Source organism: Falco punctatus (assembly GCF_963210335.1).
Source record: "Falco punctatus genome assembly, chromosome: 9".
NCBI lineage: Eukaryota > Metazoa > Chordata > Aves > Falconiformes > Falconidae > Falco > Falco punctatus.
Window position 1 is genome coordinate 11,269,795 of NC_137589.1, and position 15,539 is coordinate 11,285,333.

Consider the following 15,539-nt stretch of genomic DNA (forward strand, 5'->3'; position numbering starts at 1 on the left):
TTTGGTGAAAATATAATATAGGACAAGTTCCAGCATTCTTTTGCCTGTAGGCTTTCTGTTAGCCTTTCATATTAAGACACAACTCCTAATGTTAGTTAGTCTATAAAGTACTATGTATATGGACCTCTGGAAGAAGTCTTAAATCACGTTAATCGTGTCAATACTCTGTAGTAGCACTGAAGGATGCAAATGCTTATTCCTATTCCAATATCTGAATGGCTACAGGGAAAAAAATAGAGTACTACAAAATCCAGCTTGTCTGCCAATATAAGGTAGCTCCAGGATTTGAAAAGCAGCTCCCTGTGTGGCAGATCCTTGCTTGAGCACAATCATTATTTTCAACTTATATCATCTATGTATTAAGATGTGAGAACATGGCATGAGATCTTTGGACTCCTGGTTTCAGGGTGTTTTTTTCAGTTAGTGCCACGTATCCAGGATGAGTCTGATCTTGCTTGAAGCATTTTAAGTCTGCCCTAACCATGGAGTGAGAATCTGAAAGCATATCCTTCCTACGTTTTACTAAAAGTTGCTGTGCAAAGACAGCATTGCTAAACCCGCTGTTTTATCTCTGCTTCTAGTTTACTTACAGCATAGGGAGAACAAATGCATGCCTGCCTGTGGAAGATAACACAGACTCTTTATTTCTTTGAACACAAAAATACTGGGGTACATACAGGACCTGGGACTGCCAGACACTTGTGCATGGTGAATTTGGACAAAGATGCCTTTATTCCAAGGCTCTAATTCTGCTGTTTCATGACTTGATTATGCCACTGACTCACTGGAATAAAGCCTTTCTTTTTTTATTCAGCTGATGGTTTAATCAACTTTCCAAAAACAAAGAAGCTACTTGACTGGGATTTTTGGTGATCAGTAAAGAATGAACCTCTTGAATATCTTTTACTACTCACTGACTGTAACATCACAAGCAGCACATTTTGGTAACAGAAAACACTTGTCTTTGCCACAAATTCCCATCTTTTCATCACAGACAACTTAAAATTATGTTACCTGAATTAAGAAGACTGCACAAAAGACCCATTGAATTATATTTCACCTCAGGACTTGTATTATCATCTTGTAGAAGTTTGTGTAAGCTTTGAACTAACTGTGATTCTTTAAAAGATTCTTCAAGGGTTTCTGAAAAATAAGTAAACAAATACATGAGCTGTTACCTGAGAAGAAGCTAGAAAGTGAACATGCTTGCTTTTTTAAAAATAAAATCCCTGACTGGCCTTATTTCAAATTGGCTTTACACTGATGTCTTGGGCATCTGTTTTCTGTACTGGAGAATTACTGTATTTTCTGTAGTGTTTCTTTGCTGGCCTCATTCTGGAAGACAGAACGTGTATACTATAGACTGTATAAAATAACCTCATCATAGATAAAACTTTGCGATGATCAGTGCTGGAAAAGTTGGTTCACATTAGTTACCCAACTGAGTTTGAGAGCTTTATTGGTGGACCAAGCAGTGAAATGGGTGCTTTACTGTCTTGCTTTGTTGATGCAAGAAATTGCAAGTTGATAGTTCTTTTCAATTTATCTCTTGATGTATGTAGATTTGTGGTGAAAATCTTTATTGTAATAAATTGAGACCCATTTTCAAACGTGATCAGTCATACATGGAAAAAAAACCTGGGAAAAAATTATACTCAATCTCTGAAAATAAGCACAGTAAAAGTAGCTAGAACCTTCAGTTTTTCACTTTTTTCATTTGCAGCTTCTTATAAGGCCCTTTTATCTATGTTTCTGCTTTGTCTCTTGCATTCAGTTATCTGTCTTCTGAAGATTATTTCCTCCACTTTTAGGCTTCACTGACTATTCAAGTCCAGAATTTATCCTTAATTTTGTGTTCATTTAGACTTTCTCATCTCTTTCTCTAGTCTTTCATCTTTACTTCTGCGCTTTGTGTGTGTAGGTTTCTAGCATCGTACCATGCAACTTAAGGTTGTCCCTGTCCAGACAGCTTGATCATTTGACTCTACCCTAAATCTTCAGGCAATTCTTGAAGCCTGTTGCTTTTGTGATCTTCTGGATGGCTGACCTTTATTTCATGCTGAAGAGCTAAATCTAGACAAGAAATATGCTTTATCTTCCATGTTATGTAGAATTAACAGCATGACAAAGTTTCTTTAACTGAAGATCTTGCATAGCTCTAATACTTTTAGCAGAAAAAAATACCTAAATCGATTGCAGATGCTATTGCCAAGGCATTCAGAGCCTCATTCTGCATGGCAGCATGTTTACTTGTTGTCATGGAAACCAGATGCTTCACTCCTTGCGCCTCCTGGATGGCTCTGACCACTTCCTGTTAAAGCAAAGGTAAAATATCACAGACGGAAATCTTTACAAATAAAATAGAATGAAGAGAGAAATGAGATTATACTCTTCAGCCTTTGAAGAGATGGAAAATTATTTGCCTGGTGCAATGCAAATTGATGATAATTGGAGACTAGAGATAACATTGCTTTTGGCATTGATCATTCATGTCTGCTTAGAGGTAGTCTGTTTTGGAATATCAATACTTACAATTATGAATGTGCATATCTATAAGAAAAATGTGTGTTTTGTCTTGGTATTGAGGCAGACTAGAGGAGGTTTTACTGTGAACTTTTGTGTTTTTAACAATAAAGCTGTGTGTGCTGTTTAACACTGCACACCTAGCTGTATCAACAAGCTTTAAAAAGATTTGCGAAAGATATAAAGTAGAAACATATCAGACCAATAGTAGTCATACTTGGGATCTGTTGTGATGCATGATGGATGCTAGCAGCCGATTTGCTTCTCCATGAATGCCGGTGTGGTCGTTGGCATCGCACCACTGCACAAGTCTGTTGAGCAGCGTGGGGTCTTGGCCCAAGATTTCAGCTGCGTCGGCTGAGGAGAAAAGCATCATCAGGAGACATTCAAAATTAGACCTTGCAATGTTTCTGTCAAAGAATTGTGAGTATAGAACTCGGTATGCTTTAAAAGCTGTAACTAAAGTGTTGGGCTTTTAAGGGATCTTAGAGATCTTTACCTGAGGAATGCTAGTTGTGTTAGGGCAGCTCTTGGAGGTAAAGAACAAAGTAAGGTCTTCTGATAGACCTATCTAAGGGGCTGCTGGAGCAGGGCTTAAAATGAACAGCTTCATATTGAAAGCATTTCATTTGAAAGCAGATATTCTGTTGCTATACTGAAGTCTTCATGACGAGTGTCCCTTTCCTGTTTGGTTTCTTGCATTTGCTCTTTGAGCCCTGCACAAATGTAATCATGGGCTCCTCGGAGCCTGTTCTGGTTGAGTGCTCTTGGTAGTGGTAATAATAACTGTTGGTAGCAGGTGGGAAGCTAAGTCTTGGTACAGAATTGCAGCATGTCTGTAATTGCATGTTTCAAGAATGTGTGGTGAACTGTGTATTGGGCATCATCAAAATTTCCCAGTGTTTGGAGGAGCCTTATAGTTAGGACTCCTGAAACACAAGGGAATGCAATCTTAAAACTTGCTAGAAGTATTAATCTGTGGCTGACATCTGGAAAAACCCTCACTAGATTGAACTTTTTCTAAGAAGTGGAACTCTAGTGATATGCCATGGTTTAAATCTTGTTGCTGTTAAGGGAGACTACTCCCAAAAATCTTAAAAAGTTCAACAGCAAAAGGGATTTAAGTCATGCTCTTTAAATATTGCATCAGTCTCACACATGGTTCTGTGTGAATCTTATTGCAGTTTAATAATGCATCTTTAAAGTGCTGTGGATCAAAAGTGACTAACTGTTGGAAAGTGATTTCCTAAGCCAAAGAAAAATGCAGTTAAGGGTGCTGAAGGCTGACATACTCTATTTTAACCAAATATGTTAAGCAAGGGTTCAGTCCAGAGAAAATCCTGGTAGACGCTGCTTCAGTGATTTCAGTTAGTTGATTCTGTTCGGTACTTAAGACTTTGAAATTCTACATCTTGATTCAACTGGAATTTTCTTCTAAGTGAGGAGTACTAGGAGAAAGATAAGAAAGTAGTAATGTGCAAAACTTAATGTGCCTTTTTGTAGGAACTGAGTGTTCACCCATTTGGCTTTGAGCACAAAAGAGCTGGTTTTGTAAACTGCCTAAGTGCTGGTTCCATGTGTTCCGTTTGATCGTTAACTGAGGATATAAATGCACAGCACTTCCAGTTAGCCAACAGATGTAGCAACTGAGAGGCAAGAGTAGCCACCAGACAGATGCTAACTTTGGGTGTAGAAATACCCTGTTTGCAAAATTACACTGTGGCATGTAGTTATTTGTAATTAAGGGGTTTTCTTGTTGACTTAATTTTGGTCATATTGAGTCCTGTCCCATGTCCGCCCCCTACCTCTTGGTGCTGGAGGACCAGAGCAGATGAGCATGAAATGTGCATTGGGTGCTCCAAAGGAGGAAAGGTGTGGTAGAGGCCTTCATGGGAAGTGTACATTCCCTGAGAAGGGCTATAAAGGGTCTGTGAGCTTTTCCCAATCTTTCTGCTTTTCCAATCTCTTTAGATAGTTCCAGGCCTGAAAGAAAGTAACCGGGGAGATCCCTGCTTTTGGAAGCAAATTCAGAAAGGGAAAAATGTGGGGGAAAGTCTGCGTGGTTTTAAGATACTAGGAAGTTTTGTGTCTCAGAGCTTTGCTGAAGCAAAGACTTGAGGAAGAACCACCATTAACACATGGAACAGAAGGGATAGTTTTAGCTGATAGGGGCATCACCCTGGTCCTGTTTGTAGCTTAGCTGAACATCTTTGTTTTGAGTTGAGTTACTTGTCGCAGAACCACCTGCATCTTACCTCCTTTTGTTTCTGGGTCAGATGTTACATAGATGTTACATGTTAGTCTGAGGAGATTACGGTAATCCAGTTAAATACAGTAAGATGGAATTTGTAAGAGGGTGGTGAGTGGAACCTCAGCCTGAGGCTTGTTCAGCAAAAGCATCCTGAAGCAGTCTGATAGGGACTTCCTGATGTCTACCAGCAATAGAGCTCTTTGAGATAAAAATCTAATTAGTTATTCTTAACAGGAACAGGAGGACCTTTTAATTTACAAAACACCAGATTTGAATGAACTGTGTGCATGATCGAACTTTCAGTTGATCTGAAAGTCCTTTGCCTGTTGAAGTGCACAAACTCTTTTGCTCAGAAGCAAAACAGTGGATTTTCTCCTGCCTCTCTCCATCCCAGCTCCCTGTGATTGTTTCATATTCTCCATGTTTTTTTTTCTGTTGATTTGCTTTCCTGTGACTTGGCACTGCAAAGCCTCAGCCTGACTCTTTTTCCATCAAACTCATGCCTTGCTGGTGTATCTCTGGTAGAAAACACTTTTGGTTTAGGCCTTTGCCGTTTTTCACTGGCTACTGCAGACTCTTCCATTTTGTTTGTTTCTCATCTGTCTGTGAGGGTGCCTGGGTTAGTATGGAAGGCTTGCAGCCCCTAGCAATCATCTCTGTTGGAACCTCTCCAGGCTGAATGGAATTAGGTTAGCAGGACACTTAGCCTGTAATCTCTTTCACATCCGTTGTATTGCAGAAGGAGGGGAGCATGTAGTTGACATCATTGAACATTGGCAATTCCTTACCTTGACCATCTGCTAACATCCGTAGTGTCCCAAGAAGTTTAAGCTGCACAGGAGGCACCTCTGATCTTAGAAGTACCTGAATCCGTTCTGCCACACCTTCCTCTAGCACTTGAACCTTGTTAACAACTAGAAAATGGAAAAAAAGAATGTGAATGTGAAGCTCAGTGACTACACATCTGAAAAATGTAGATAGGACATAACTGTTTTTCAGAATTTTATGCTCTGTTATGCTCTTAGCAAAAGGTCTAACATGTTAGAGAACTTGGAAATGAAGTTAGGACTAACAAACTGTTTAGGCTCCTTTTGAGCTAAAAACTTCCTAGGAATTGCTGTTACTATACTCTGGTTACTTTTGATCTCAGCTATGCCCTGAACGAAGTACTCAAGAGGATAAGCACAGCATTGTTTCTCTTTGTTTTTTCTACTTGTAATAGATTATCCATCTACTCACCCACTGTGCTTGCTCATTTTAACTGAACTAGGTGGCAGAAGTCATTTACGTAACTATTTCCTGAGAAAGAATTTTGGTTTCATATTTGAGCTTACTGATCCCGTGTTGTTCATGCCTTTGTTTCTGTACTTCCCTCTCCTAATTCTTGCATCTTTCCTCCAGTTGTTAATGCATTAATCCCTGGTGATAATCAGAAGCTTGTCTGGAAAGAATCCTAATGCTTCTTAACTGGGCTACCAAAAGCTGCTTCCTCCAGAGGAATTTTCCTCCCATCTTCTTCATGTCCTGTTGTTTAGGTTTTGTGGGTTTTTTTTGAGGGGGTGGGGTGGTGGCATGGCAGTGAAATTAGGGAGATAACTGTTCTATCTCTTCGTCCTATTGGGCAAATTGGGAAGTAGACACTGTTAAGTAAATTGCTCTTAATGTCCTTGACTGGTTCCATTCACTTAGAGCATAACGACTTTTTTCAATTCTTTTATAAGCACCTATTCTCTTTTAAGATTGCTCTTGAATTGAAGACTTCCCCTGTGTACCTTTGTAAGTATTAGCCCATCTTTGATTTAATTTTATGATTTATTTGGATTTGCACTCAGTCTTTTTTTTGTTTTGTTTTGTTTGGTGTTTGGTTTTTTTTCCAGGTAGCAGACTATATTGTTGAAAGTGATAGAATTTCTGTATCTATAGAGCAGTGTATTATCATGAAGGAATGTCTTACAGCTTCCCTGTTATGAAATTTTTATGAATTGATGAGCAAAAGTGTGGTGCAGAAATAGCATTTTAAGTGCCTACATTGCCTACATACTTAGAAAGATCTAAAATAGTTTGTAACACACTTGAACAGAACAAATAACCAAAATAGACTCCATATTGATACATTGATATTTTATAATTCAGAGCTTAGCCTTTGCAAGTACAGCTGCAAAGAACATGAAGATGTACTGGTAACTCTGTAACAGGCAGTGATAGAGGGATGAAGTTGTAGGCTGCAACCACATTTTTCTGGAGTTCTGGGACCTATCATCTTTGCAGATCATCTGCATTCATTGCTTTGTTAAGGGGTTCCCAAGGAATGCTTGGGCTTGGCACTACAAAAAGCAGACCTTAGTATTTGTTGAGGAATGCGTTCTGTTTTGAGTTAGAATGTGATCATCTCTGCTTGTTTTCAAGGGAAACTACATCAAAATTGTTATCTTTCAAATGAGATTAATAGGTTTCTTTGCTCCTTGTAATCGTTGAATCCTATTGTACACATTACAGGAGGGAAGTCAATGAGAACTAAGTGTGAGCCCATGCCTAGGCTTATAGAAAAAAAAAAATCCTTCTTTTCATTCTAATAAAATTAGTCACATTTTGCCTACAAAACTACTCTCCAAGTTTCAGCTGGATGGCTTTCTGTGATTATCTTCTAACAGCTCTATGTTAGGTTGTAATTGATGTAAGGTAGCTAGCATGCATGGTCAAGAAGCTGTATACTCTTAGCACCAAAAAGCAATTTGCACAGGCCTCTGTGTGGATGTGGATGGTGGTAGAACATCTCTTCACAGAAAAATAGAATACACATAGAAGCAGTGAGGGGCTTATGGTGTGAACGTTTATGAAAATACTGAGTAGAAAGATGTGACTGGCTATTGTGATCCAAAGGATGTGATGATCCTGTAAGCCAAACTAAATAAATTACTTGAAAGCATATAAAAAACCAGTTGAAAGCAATAAGTGAAGTTCTGAGGAGAGCTACATGCAAGAAGAAATGAGTGTAACAGGCTTTAAAAGGAAGTAGTGGAGGCTAAGTAGCAACTAGTACATTCTGGGGCTCTCACTGTTCAAAGCAATGATTATAGCACGCAAATTCAAGTTTTTGTTTTCACAAAATAATTTTGCTGTCACGCTCTTCTCTAGGGCACTGTAGAGCTGTGTAAGGACTGCGTTGCAGGGTAACGTACCGTTAAGTCTCTAGCAAAACGTGTCTGGCCTTTACATGGAAGCAGTAAATTTGCAATAAGAAGCAGCGTAACTTTCTGACGTGTATTAACAAAATATCACAAGAGTAAAATCGTAGAATAGTTTGGATTGGAAGGAACCTTTTAAAGCTCATCCAGTCCAACCCCCTTGCAATGAACAGGGACATCTTCAACTAGGTCAGGTTGCTCAGAGCTCCATCCAACCTGGTCTTCTTGAATGTTTCCAGGGATGGGGTGTCTACCACCTCTCTGGGCAACCTGTGCCAGTGTCTCACCACCCTCATCATAAAAAATTTCTTCCTTATGTAGTCTAAATCTACCTCTTTCGGTTTAAAACCATTACCCCTTGTCCTGTCACAACAGATCCTGCTAAAAAGTCTGTCCCCATCTTTCTTACATGCCCCCTTTTAAGTACTGTGGTTTTTAAGCGTGTTACAAAAGCCAAATAAGCAATGAATATTGGCTTTATAGGAGAGGAGCAGGTTGAGGAAATCCCTTCCAGTTGTGATGTGATAGCTCCACCCCCTACTCTGTAGTTTAAGCTATAAACCTTATTCTGAATTTTTGTCTTGAACTGCTGTATGCTGTTAATATGAAAACATTTCAGCAGCTGCCAATGAGATCACACTTTATTATATTTAGACCTTTTATGTAGATGAGAAGTCCTGATGAATTATTCAAATATATATGTCTCTACAGGGGGAAAAATGGTCAATTGCCCCTCAAAATACAAAGAACTGGAGTTGGTGACTTGGACAGAGCTGCACACATCTCCATTAAATGACCTGTCTTTACAAAGAATTACAGTAAGTCAGTTGTCTTCAAACTCTGTACCTGGTATGGCAAGGTTTCGAAGTGCACTGAGAGCAGCATGTTGAACAGAGATGTCCCCACTCTCTACATGCTTCTCCAAAAGATCCAGAAGCTGATCTATGACTCCCAGCTGTACCATTCGTACACAGTTGCCATCTGAAGAAAGAGGCAAAACCAAGCAGGTGAGCGAGATAAGAAACAGTGATAGACATTAATCATGCAGATTGAGAGCTTGAAGAATTCTTGCCTTGACTTTTCATGTCTTGATAAGATGGACACTGTAGCTTTTGCATTGGTTTTTACAACAACTCTAGAGATAAGTGGGCATCAGCCACTTGTGAACTGATGCTGAGACGCCCTCTAGTAAAGCTTAGCTTGAGAGAGCTTTTTAGGGACAGTCACTGTCAAATTCAGGCCCATGTGTTTTCCCATCAATTTCTTCCTCAGTGCTGCTTTACTTTCCACTATATATGTAGTGGAATACTGGTGGCATTTTCCGTTTCTCCACAGGATAGCTTTAATAATCCAGTTTTGCTATTCTACTCATTTAAGAGACTCTTGTGAGACCAAGGATCTTATCTAGCAAGGTGAGTGAGTGATTACTAGTTTTGTACTGCTGTTAATTCTTGTATTAATCAAAAATCTTTTCATTAACTAATCGTAAAAAGAATTGGGCCTAGGCTTTTCTTACCTGTTTTGAGAAACCCACTTTCTGAAATGAGAAGTTTTATTGTGTTGCACTCGTATGAAGCTAGGAAAATGAGTTGACTTAGAGAGTTCTGATCTATTTAATGCTGGTGAAAGTGATTTTTATGTTCCAAAGAACTACCATTTTGCCCAGTACGTGCTCTGCACTGTTTTGTTAACATATGTCTGTATCTTTCCCCCTGCCCAAGAACTTGATCTGCAGGGGTAACAGCCCTTTTGGTATCAGGAGGCATCTTAGCTCACCTTTGATAGGAAATGAGAAAGCATTCTCCTAAAGAGCAAAAGAAAACCCTCCATATTACAGTTTGCAGCCTTCCTGAAGGAAGTGTTTTGAAGATGCCATCTGTCAAATATTTTCCTGTATTTTATTTTACACAATTTATTATACCTCAAATGGAGCATTTTCCTGACACTGGCCATTTCCATATTGCTGTGCTGTTACCACGTGGGTGCTGTTTGTTAAAATGTGGCAAAAAAGTGTGAATGCCATATCGGAAGATCACATCTTCACCTGGAGTAAACAATTATCCATGTACCTATACAGACTTTGTGCAAATACAGAATCTGGCCAAAAGTAGCTTTAAGTGCTTCTCATGGTACTAACTGCTGCATGCCTAAGATGCACAGGCTTCTAAATTTTGTGTGTATACCACTTGAAAATGGGTCTAGTAATTTTAATGCCTTTGGTTGGAATATTATTTCCACCCCAAAGTAACAAACTCCTGAGTTGTCTTTTGAACTAATGCCTACTATTCCTTTAATCTCATAGCATTTCTGTTGTTAGCATATTTTTTTCCCATGTATTACTGCATATGTTAAATAAGAATTTGTCAAATGTTCATACAATCTAAGTGGATATTTTCATGATAGAACTGTAACTGAAATAGTTTGAACTCTGATCATGCAAAAAGCTTTCTATAGTAATTTATGCATATGTTTTCTAAAGCTGATGGGCTTGCTTGTGATTCTTCAGATGTTCTGTTGCCTGGTCCTAATCTTTAGAGATGAAAGTATATGAAAGAAATCACCCAGTCCTCTTTAGGAACAGGTTTTCTAGGAATAGATAATCTCTTTTGGTGTGACAAAATTCTACAAGCAAAATATTTTGATCTTCATGTAGACTAACCTTAACTGAACTTAATTTCTCTTCTTCCCCCACCTTTCAAACCAAAGAATGGTAGAGCATTTTTTTCTCTTGTAGTAAAGTGAGAATAGGCAGAACCCTTTAGTGATTGCCTTGCTTTGATGTTCACAGAGCTCCAAACTGGTGTTCCCTCCTATGGATTTTTGCTTGTATAACAGCAGAACCTTGAATGTAATGGCTCATAGTTAAAGTCTGGTAGGAACAACCCCTTTCATAGCTCAAAAGCTGTCTGTTGTCTTTTCACTGCCTCAGAAGACATATAATGTCAAGATCAGATTTCCATAGGATTTTTTTCCTCTTAGATTAAGGCCTGTGCATACATCAGTGGCTTATGCGGGGGCCTGAGAGCAATTACTCACTTTTTCCACATGAACATATAATGGGGTTGTGGGGGAGGTGGAGGGAGAAGAGTGACAGACAAAGCAAGCCATTCAGCTGAATACATTGAAGATAGCCAGTTTAAAGGCACCGAGGGCATGTCTCTGGCCCTTGTGGAACCATGGTGCACAGTGGGTGATTCAGAGCAAGGTATAAGACAAGGAAGAAAGGATGGGAGTGGGAAGGTGGTGAGCATGTATGATAGCTTGCTCTAAAAACAAACAAAAAGCCCCCAACAAATAAAAAAATGTCCAAATACATTAGACTGACTAGCTAAATATTGAGACGGATGTGAGGGAATCTTCTATGATAACTAAGCACATATTAATGCAGAAAGTTGAGCAATGTTGAAAAAGTTCCTTTTTGTTAATTGAGTTTGAACCCAGTACAGTAGCTATCTGTGAGAAAGGACAGAAAACATGGTGGGGTATTGTCTGCTGACTGATTCTGCACAGCATGCCTTCCAGGAATCTGTGTTTCTCTCCACATAGTATTAAGGCTCATTGCTTCCTATAATTGGAAAGTGCAAAAGATAAAATGACTTACCTTGAGATTTCTTTTTTTCCCTGATTTGTCTGAATAACCCTCCCTTCCTAAAGGTGACTTAAAATCTAAAACATCAATAACTGTGTGTTGTTTGTTTGTGTTTTTTTTTTGTTTCTAACAAATATATTTGCTGTGAAACATTCCTAGAGTCTCGCCTCTAATAATATGTGATTGGGGGGGGGGGGGGGGGGGGGGGAACAAACAACAAAAAAGAACACAAAACAAAAAGAAAACCCAACGCAAAAACGCAAAACTCGCATGCCTAACTACCTCATTTTTCACTATTATGTCCTTCAAACTGCTTCAATATCATTAGCATCTGTAACTTAAAGGTGTGCGCATCTGCAGAAAAGCAAGAATGTTACCATTTCAGAGCCAGGTAGCAATGAAACCTAATAGCATTGTTTTTTTCTCCACTCACAAACATTGGCCCACTCACAAACATTGGCTTTCCATCTTTGAAGGGCAGAGAATAATCAACCTTACCATTTTTTTTGTAAAATTAGCAATAGCCCTTGCTCCTGTCTCTGTAGCTGCATGTATTGAGATGTGATGCAAGTACCAGTGTTCTGGGAGATGATGTCACATCCCTTAGCAAAAAAAAAAAAAAAAAAAAAAAAATATTCTGTATGCGCTTGTCTGTTGCACAATAAATAGAGGGGACATCTCATGTCTGTTTGTAATTAGCCCCAAAGTAAACTGTTCTGTCTGCCTTTGGGGAAGTTCAAATCAATGATGACTTAAGATTGTTGTTATTAATATTTTAAAACTTTTAAACTGTTGGTTGCTCTGGGATTGGGCATGATGGGATGCAGTATTAAGTGGTCCCGTTCCTGATGTTTTATTCTTTAACCTGTATTGTCCAAAATACAACATAGCAGGGCTCCCTAAATTAAGTTGTTGTTAGGTCTTCAGCCTTTTTGTGTTATTCCTGAAATCAGCTTAAAGACTTAGTGAAAAATCTAGGTCAGCAATGTATGTAGTCTGTTCCTAATAGATGCAGAACTTACATTATAAGAAAGTTCTTATATTTCATTTGTTAATCCAAGTTTTTTTATGTACACAGATTTGGAATAGTGAATGAGGAAACATGAGTAGTTGGATACCATGTGAACTTAACCTGATGATTAGCTTAAATTTAAAAACCAGCTCTTAGGGCAGCTTTGAAAGTGAAGTTATAGAAGCAGGGTGTGAATTGACAACCACAGGTACAGTTACAACGACCTGAAGTGCTTGTGTTTGTGTTCTGCGCAGGAGTGGTTGCAGTGGTGTTAGATGACCTGTGGCAACATATTCATATGCTTGAAGGAAAGCATGGCACTGTGAGTACTAGGCTCCTATAAAATGAAAAAGTGTGGTGTCTGAGAATTCCCCTAAGGATCATGAAACAGGGGGCAGATGTGTCCCTGTTAAGGAGATGAAAGCGACAGAGCAGATGGCAACTTCTCTGCTAAGGAGACTTTTTGGTGTGGTTTCTTTAAGTATCTGGACTGTCAGTACTCTGAGGTTTTTTTTGTTGTTTGTTTTTTGGGTTGGTTTGTTTGTTTGTTTGTTTTTACCTCCAACCAGCAGAGAGACAATGAGATCTGATGCAGCCTTCAAAATGCATGTGTCTTCAGCTTGTGAACTACCCTGGAGCCTCAGCAGGATCTCGGACAGCACCTCTTGCACCCCTGCCTCCACCAGCTGCACTTTCAGAGAATCTGTAGAGATCACAGTAAAAGCACACTAAAGCTTCTTGGGTCTTTGAAGTGTTTCAAACTAGGAAGCTAAATCCTTGAACTTTAGCCAGTGTGTTTTTCAGACGTAGTCACTGGTTTGGTTTTATTTGTAAGGAGCGTTCTGGTGCTTGGATAACACCAAGGCAGAATTGATCTCTGACATTTCTTGTATTACTGGTCATGGGTTTTCATTTCTTTTAAGATCTGTTCAGGTATCTGGATGTTTTTAGTGGATTCTTGTTGGTGCCTGTTACACCACTGCTTAGAACAGACATCCTCTATGCTACTTTGTTGTAATTTTTTTTTATAAAAAGCAATCTTTCTAGTCTGCTTTCCTGTTAGCACTATGGAGAACATTAGTTTGAATCTGCTGTCTTATGGATCCACTGAAATAGAATGGAATGCTATGCTCTCCCTCCTTTCTTTTTTGCCTCACCTATTAAGCTTCGAAGTCCTTCTTAGGCCAGAATTTTCTATGTTCTTGTGGCTTATTTCCACTGAAGGGATTGCTGGTTCCATTAGTAAGATCCCATGGCAAACACTGAACCTGGGGCTGAAGCTAAGTGCCAGCACCCAGTCTCCCCTCATTCCCCCAGGCTGAAAGGAGCCTTACCATTTTCTGCAAGTGCTTGCAGGACCTCAAACACAATTTCTAACCTCTCATGGTTCGCTGCTCTTCTCAGTTGTCTCACCAGCTGTTCAGCAATGTTGGTCTTGCTTAGAGCTTCCTTGGCTGTATCTGTGTATTTGATAAAGTCAGGATTTGGAATGTTTATCTGATTTAATGTTGAAAGCATATCTCCCTATATTCTGAAGTGATTAGACATACTTTGGTCTTGAATGTTTTTTCTGTTCTTATAGACACTTCTGTCCCTTTGGACAGCACTGAGATAGCAAAACTCTACTCCATCCCTTCTTCCCCCCACTTTCTTTAACACTATTTTTGTGTAATTCCTGTAGCTGTGACTTTATAACAGCTTTCAAATTAATCCTGGCTTAATTTCACTGACTTTTATGAATCCCTCTGTAGTATGATTATTTAATACATCAAACTGGCACATGCTACTTGGCTGTAGTAGTACATTTTTTGCCTCTATTAGACACATCTAGTCTTGCTGGGATCCTAAATATCTACAGGATGTTAACAAAATTTTTTTTTTTTTTTTGGAAGCTTGCTGGTATCTGTTGTAGTACAGATTTGAATGGAGTATGGTATTAAGTAATGTGAAATCTACAAAGGACAGACCTCACTGGAGGATGATGTGACAGTGTTGGTACCATACCCACTTCCCTGCCTCTCCCTCCCCCTAAATGCAGGGAGCAGTAAATCAAATTGTAGTTAGACCATATACGAAGCGTGGTAATAGTTTTCTACTTGGTCTTTTTCTTCTGTCACAACTTGTTTAAAGTAAGGTAGATGCATTTTAAATCAGTGAGGACACCTTTGGTTTGAAAATTGCATAAATGAAAAGGGAAACTGTTTCATTAAGGTATATAAACTTAATAGTTAAATAAATTTTTAATAAATGAATACTTAAGATACCATATCTGACATAGCTGAAACTGCCAATTTATTACATAAAGTTATGCCCTCTGTACTTTTTTCTGGGTCAAAACTTGTCTCTTAAATCTTAATTGTGTTAATAGAGTACCTGCAATAGCTGGTACTCCAGGAAAAATACAAAGCATCCAATACAGATACGGTGGCCTGTCCCTGATTAGGTATCAGTAGTATTTAAAAAAAAAAAAAAAAACAAAAACAAAACCCAAATCAACCAACCAAAATAACCCCCAAACCAAAACCCCTCCCCCAATAACCCAACAACAAAAAAAGAAACAAAATCCCTAAAACAAAACAAGACAAAAAAAACCCCAGAACAAAAACCTGTGGGTGTTCTGCATGTACATAGAAAGGCAGTGACAGTGTGAAGATGATATTTTACTTGAAGATATGAAAACATTTACTTACCAAGGTCTGCAAGATTGCATAAGGCCAGTAGATCAACGTGGACAAGGGGTTCACTGTCTGCATAATCAGTTAATATTCGAACTAGCGATGTGATTACTCCTACCTTCACCAGCTCTTCCTGAAGATCCCCTGGTAACAGTAAGCATAGATGTTAAAGGGGACCAATATATAGGAGACCCTTTTATAGGGGTCCAATTCGATCAGTAAAAAGGGTCCAACTGAGATGGTTTGCAGCAGTATAGTCCGGTTCTGTCACACACTGTTAGAATTTATACAGCTTTTGTGCTGT

At 38.9% G+C, this 15,539-nt stretch overlaps 2 protein-coding genes across 2 annotated transcripts in view; one reads left to right on the plus strand and one right to left on the minus strand.

Moving 5' to 3' along the window:
• Positions 1-15,539, minus strand: part of LOC308069123 (rap1 GTPase-GDP dissociation stimulator 1-like) — a 36,631-nt gene that overhangs the window by 2,617 nt on the left and 18,475 nt on the right. The window contains exons 5-12 of the mRNA XM_080400909.1: positions 15,251-15,379; positions 13,895-14,020; positions 13,120-13,263; positions 8,806-8,940; positions 5,563-5,688; positions 2,741-2,880; positions 2,185-2,311; positions 1,015-1,143 (exon numbers count right to left, since the gene is read on the minus strand). Of these exons, the coding sequence (XP_080257035.1) occupies positions 1,015-1,143; positions 2,185-2,311; positions 2,741-2,880; positions 5,563-5,688; positions 8,806-8,940; positions 13,120-13,263; positions 13,895-14,020; positions 15,251-15,379 (1,056 nt within the window). The remainder of the gene's footprint in view (positions 1-1,014; positions 1,144-2,184; positions 2,312-2,740; positions 2,881-5,562; positions 5,689-8,805; positions 8,941-13,119; positions 13,264-13,894; positions 14,021-15,250; positions 15,380-15,539) is intronic.
• SH2D4B (SH2 domain containing 4B) overlaps positions 8,849-15,539 on the plus strand; it is a 111,785-nt gene continuing 105,094 nt past the window's right edge. The window contains exons 1-2 of the mRNA XM_080400918.1: positions 8,849-8,966; positions 9,295-9,371. The gene's annotated coding sequence lies outside the window, so the exon portion shown is untranslated. The remainder of the gene's footprint in view (positions 8,967-9,294; positions 9,372-15,539) is intronic.